This window comes from Geospiza fortis, unplaced genomic scaffold, assembly GCF_000277835.1.
Source record: "Geospiza fortis unplaced genomic scaffold, GeoFor_1.0 scaffold376, whole genome shotgun sequence".
Taxonomy (NCBI): domain Eukaryota; kingdom Metazoa; phylum Chordata; class Aves; order Passeriformes; family Thraupidae; genus Geospiza; species Geospiza fortis.
In genome coordinates, this window is record NW_005054636.1 from 197,004 (window position 1) to 202,927 (window position 5,924).

A 5,924-nucleotide genomic window follows, 5' to 3' on the forward strand; every position below is an offset into this window, starting at 1 on the left:
ACTCTGTGTGATGCAGTGCTAACAAACTTTATTACTGTTCATTACTGGCTTCTCAGAGTCTTCCAAGAGGGCTGCCTGTGTTTATTGGTTGTGGAACGCAGTTGATGTGGTCCGCGTGTGGAGCCGTGAGCCCCGGCTTTGTAACTGGCTGATGGTTCCTGACCTCCCATTGCATTTGCACTGCAAAAAACAATCCATCAGCGTTAAAAAGCTGTGACTAAGCCATCCCCTGAGTTTTGTATGGAGGATGTTAGGAGTAGTGTTGAGGAAAATTCTTGTTCTGCAGATCCTGCTTCCAAATTTTGGTCATTTGGTTGCTTTTGCCCATGGCTGAGGAGAGGCAATGCAGTTTTCAGACCTTCAGAGCTGGAGCCAGGCACCTCTAAGGCTGAAAGGAGTAGATCAGCCTTTGATAACAAGCAATTGTGTCAGAAATCTTTCATTTAGTAGTGCAATCTGGCTGCCTGAGAAGTAGGGTGGCTGGTGTGACACCCCAATTTTTTGTCCTTCTTCACAAGATATTGAGTAGCACAGTAGTAATTGCAAATAGCTTGTCCAGAGGCTTTAAATATAACTGGATAAATGGTTTGGTTTACTGCGTGTCTAATTGAGTGAATTAAAACTTTCAAAATTAATTGGAAAAAATTAAAAAGTATAAAAAGTAGTTGTGATGCCATGGAAGCTTTGTTGTTTAGGCTATAAATGTTTTGATAGGTATTTCTGGATATCTCTCATGTTGGCACTGTTGAATTCTCACAGGTGCCCTCTGCTATGCTGAACTAGGAACATGCATTAAGAAATCTGGTGGTCACTACACCTATATCCTGGAGGCCTTTGGCCCGTTACCCGCATTTGTGAGGGTCTGGGTTGAACTCCTCATCATTCGGTAAGTACATCATGACTCTGTTTCTTTTCTGATGGCACTGCACTTGTCAGTCGTAAAGAAAAATCTCTGATATATGCTGGGCAAAAAAAACCAAAAAAAAATCAAATATATTTTGGTCAGTTAACTGTGTTCTTTCACTGTGATTGCTTTAGAGAGTTTAAAAATGCTATTCTGCTCATCAGCTTTGAAATGTTTAAGGAGACACGTGTGTATATATGGGGGAAATAAGAAAACTCCCTGCCACAAAAATTCAATAAATTGCCTTCATTTTGGTAAGCTTACTATGTCCATTGATGTCACTAATAATGTTGTTAGCCATACCTAGATATGGTACAGTGAAAGAGAGAAGTCACCTTTACCTTTTCTCAGTCTTGGCACTACCTTCTGGAGCAATTAGTGTTGTCTATGGATACAGGAATAACTCCCGGTGAGACTATTGTCCAGTAGTTTTCAGAGTTAGGGGCACCATGTATGTTTTATTTATCAGTTTGGGCCCTGATTTTTTTGTTTTTCGTGAGGTGTTCGAGAACTTGACTCATACTTTGAAAAACACTAACTGACCAAATAAAGAAACATTGTCTTCACATACATAAAATGTCCAGTATATTGCCTTGGCGTGTAAACCTGTGACTCATGCAGCCTTTGTGCAGAAGAATTACAATATGAAAGTGTTGAATTGTATAAAATAAGCTTTCATAATGTAAATGGATCAACGTCTCAAACTCACGTGTAGCCTCTCCTTTTGTTTTTACAGTTGTGCTGGGTTTGGAGATCTTGATACATGTAGAGCAGGGCAACTCATACAAAATGACTTTGGGAATGCTCCATCCCCCGCCTCAGGCTGGTTAGCGCTTCTTCCCCCTCTTCCGCAATCAGCAGATTAGTCACAAATGAGGCACAAGCATGATTTCAAACCACAGCCACGTTTACATAACACTGACAAGTCCTAGCACAGATTGTTGAGTTTAAAAGTGCTGACGGTGCTGAGTCATTATGAATCTATGAATCTATAAATCCTTGTGTTGTTTCCAGAGGAAATAATTTTGTACGTCAGATGGTCCAACACTACCTCCCCACCAAAATGTAACCTTTGAATTAACTGCATCATTTCCACCAAATGTGATGAAAGGGCAGATGTCTCAACTGTATGAACTTTTTGCCAAGGAGGAAGATCAGGCAGTGGAATGAGAACTATGTTTTCACAGGTCTCTGTGAACAGCTATATCATTTCACATCAGAGAATCAACAAAAGGGAACAGTAATACAAATCTCCCTCTTAATCTGCACCTGGTTCAGCAGCATCATAAATTCCTTTCCTCACAGAATACTTACTTTTTTATGTACAACAGTGTCCCAGGAGTGTTGTATAAATGCTCTTAGTCATCGTGATCTGCCCCACACCCAGAAAATAATCGTGTTGCATGGGAGAGAACATCAGTGGATTCTTTAATCACCCAGTCTGAGAGGCTGTGAGGAAGCCACACGTGTTATAACTTGCAATGACCAGAGGAGCACTGCTGAAACTCTGTGTAGAGTTTTATATCTGACTCCTGCATCAGGAAACTAATTGACTGCTACCATCAAAGAACTTGAGACCGCTTATACGTTTATTTTTTGTTTTCAGGAGTTGATGTTGCACGTCTCAGCTAGACTGATTTTTCTTCTGAAAAATTGCTGGATTATCACACTCATAGGCTGACAGAGGAGTCACAACCAAAATAGACATTTCCTGCTCTCATATATCTCTTTAAAGCTGCTATTTGACAGTGGAAGACACACTTAACTACTCTGCCCACATACCAATTAGTTCTGCCTTGCGCTGCACTGCTTCTCACTCAGTGCACTCAGTGTGAACCTTTTTCTCTCCCAAAGCCAGGTTGTGTGTATTTTATGCATATTTATATACCTTTAAAAACCCCTCAACAACTACTTTTCAAACAAGGGAAGACAGCAGTGTGAATGCATTGTCTGTAGAGCTTCACTCTGGTGGTTCCTAAACAAAGGCTGGATCAGAGTGTGCTGCCAGGTGCCTGACTCACCTGTAGTATGTGCTGGGACCCTGTCTTGGTCCTCATCTGTTGTCTTCCTGTATCCTTGCCCTTCAGTGAAAGCTGGTCATGCACTTTCTACCTGCTCCTGAACACACAGCTATTGAGCACTGTAGCAAAAGGAAAAGCATAGAATCAGTAAGGTTGGAAAAGACCTCCAAGATCATTGAGTCCAACCATTAACTCAGCACTGCTGAGTCTACCACTCAGCTATGTCCCTAAACACCCAGCTGTGTGTTTTTTTAATAGTGCTCCATTCTTTGAACTTCCCCCTCCACTGATTGACTGCACTGCCAGCAGCATCTCCCCCAAGACATGGGAATGTCAGAGTTATTTATTAGAGGTGCAATTTAGCAGCTATGCTTTTAGAAACATAGTGGTGGTATAGATAGCAGTGACTGCTTCTTTAAAAAGGCTTTTCCTTGAAATGGGAGGGCAAAATCCAAGTTCTGGGGAAAGGAGCTGGGGCCAAGGAAAAAAGTCTGGGACAGCTCCAAAGATCTGATCTTTCATCTGATCTAGGGTACTCCAAAACCACTTATGGCAGGCTGCCTGCAGTACTTGAAAGCCAGAAGCCTGATGATCTTCTGATACGAATTAGAAATAGGTAAAGTCAATAAATGTCTGTGAAAATCCAGACAAAATTTGTAAAGCCATTTTTTGGCCAGTGAGAAGAACATCCCCATGCGTGGGAGATGCTCATGCAGCAGCCCTTGCTCATCCATGCAGAAACTTCCTGAGGCAGATTGTTCTGTTCTGTGCTGCTCTGCAGCTTGGTCCAGCACAGTGTGTGACTTCTGGGTTAAGTCATAGCACAAAGAAAGTGGGTTTTGTTTCCAGGGTGCAACTCCCTTGTGGGAAATGCTTTTACTGTTTGATGGAAAACAACGTCTCTGCAGAATTTTTACCCTGTTCCATAGAATTTTTATCGAAATTCTGTGAAGTGAGGTGTTGCAGATTTTTTCACAAAAAATCTGCATGGACTCTTGCTCAACTCAGAAATCCTTTGAGAATCATGTGTTCTTTTGTCCTACAGTGTGTATGTGATAAAACACAGATGCCACCAGCTGTCCTAAAAAGAGTGAAAATGTCCTTCCAAAAGGAACATGAACAGTAACATGCAGGCACAGGCTAATTTGCTACTAATGTGTGTCAGTGCTAAGGCTTCTGTCAAACAATTGGCTTCCCTCAAAGGGAAAGGCTGTATGAATATTATGAGCATTTCAAATTTGTAAATGCAACAACTTTGTAGGGTATTGCAGAGCTTAACTCTTACCATGAAAAGCACTAACTGACCAAATAAAGAAACATTATGTCTTTCTTCATATTCCATTGTTTTATGATATTCTATGGTACACTATAGGGATTTTTGCTTTTACCTGCAATGCTAGGAAATTGTTAGTCAATAAGAGGAAAAAATTCTGTTTATATTTTAGAAAATCCCATTTGGACTGTCCCAGAATTTAATAAAAGATCTGGGTAGATTTTGGATGCTTATTTTAGTAAACCAGAATTCTCACCGTGAATGAAATTCATTTGCTTGTGCCTCTGAGGGGTGAGATATAACTGGCCACTAAAATTCACTGACTTTTGAGAGGGGTGTTGCCCATATAATCTGATGCTGGTGTTAGGAAAATTAATCCACAAACACGAGAGGTTTATGTCCAAGAAGGAGACAGAGGAATCCTTTTACTTTGTTCGAAAAAGGGAGAAGCCATGAGGCATTGCCCTGGGGTCTCTCAAATTTTTTGGAGGACACAGCCTCCTTTTTATCCTAATTTCCCAGCCACATTTTCCTTCTTTCTTTCTCCATTGGCTGAGGTGCTTGAGAGGTACAGACTTCCCCATACGCCTGATACCGAAGATTCCCCTCTAATGTGCAACCCTCCCTTTTAATTTTTAATTCTTGTGGAATTTAGGGGTTTTTCTTCCCCATTGTTTCTTTCATCTTTCAATGCCTGATTTCATTTATCAGCAAACCTAAAGTTCATTTGCAAAAGCAAATATCTTTTTCCATTCATCAATCAGTAGAATCCATCCCATTGTTTCTTTTATCTCCCAGTGCTAGTTTTGTCTACCAGCAGACCCACAGCTTGTTTGTAAAGACAAATCTGCCATTCCTCTCACTGGCTATGTTCACTTCAAGTGAGAGAATGAAGATTTCCATTGATACTTTTCCTTTTCGATTATGACTGCTTTGCAATATGGAAGTTGTAAGAGCCACCCTGTTAAGAAGTGTTGAAGTCAATATCAGAATCACTGAGCAGTGCTATGTTCAGAAACTGTGGTTTTGCATGCCAGCAAAGCTACAAGGAAGCACCAAAATTAAGGTTCACAGTTCCCTGATAGTGAAGTTACAGCATGATCCAGTAAGAATAATAACTATGTACTATCACAGATTAATTTTGTGACTTTGTTTTTCTTTCCCTCCAGCCCTGCTGCCACAGCAGTGATATCATTGGCATTTGGACGCTACATCTTGGAGCCTTTCTTTATGCAGTGTGAAATCCCAGAACTTGCCATTAAACTTATCACAGCAGTTGGCATCAGTAAGTGTCCCATTTTAGGTTTCAGGGGAGGGTAAAGATTATATAAATTGAAAAAAAAATGTAGCACACTGAGCAGGTTGTTGCTTGGTGTAAATCATTAATTACTGTGCATCCAATGCCAGGGGCACCTGTGTGACATTTTGCCTGGGTGTGTGTGTTTGTGAACAAATGCAGGAGCAAAAAGAACAACACACTTTATCAATGGCAGGGAAAATCTATTGTCAAGGCTGATTGTGTTACCACTTGAATTTATGGCCAAATTTTCATTATTTTTGTAGAAGCAATTTCAGTCCCGAAGAGACGGTGAGGCAGTGCCAGAGATATGGAAGAATGATTATGCTTTGCTTTACCTTGGTTTTAGGAGGCAATTGAATGCCAAATATGATGTCATGAAGAAATGTAGTTCTCTTGAGTGCAGACAGCAACATGAGGTCATCTTCC

The 5,924-nt window shown here is 40.7% G+C and overlaps 1 protein-coding gene across 1 annotated transcript in view; it reads left to right on the forward strand.

Moving 5' to 3' along the window:
• Positions 1–5,924, forward strand: part of SLC7A11 (solute carrier family 7 member 11) — a 62,924-nt gene that overhangs the window by 2,300 nt on the left and 54,700 nt on the right. The window contains exons 2-3 of the mRNA XM_031064811.1: positions 760–886; positions 5,368–5,483. Coding sequence (XP_030920671.1) covers positions 760–886; positions 5,368–5,483 — 243 coding nt within the window. The remainder of the gene's footprint in view (positions 1–759; positions 887–5,367; positions 5,484–5,924) is intronic.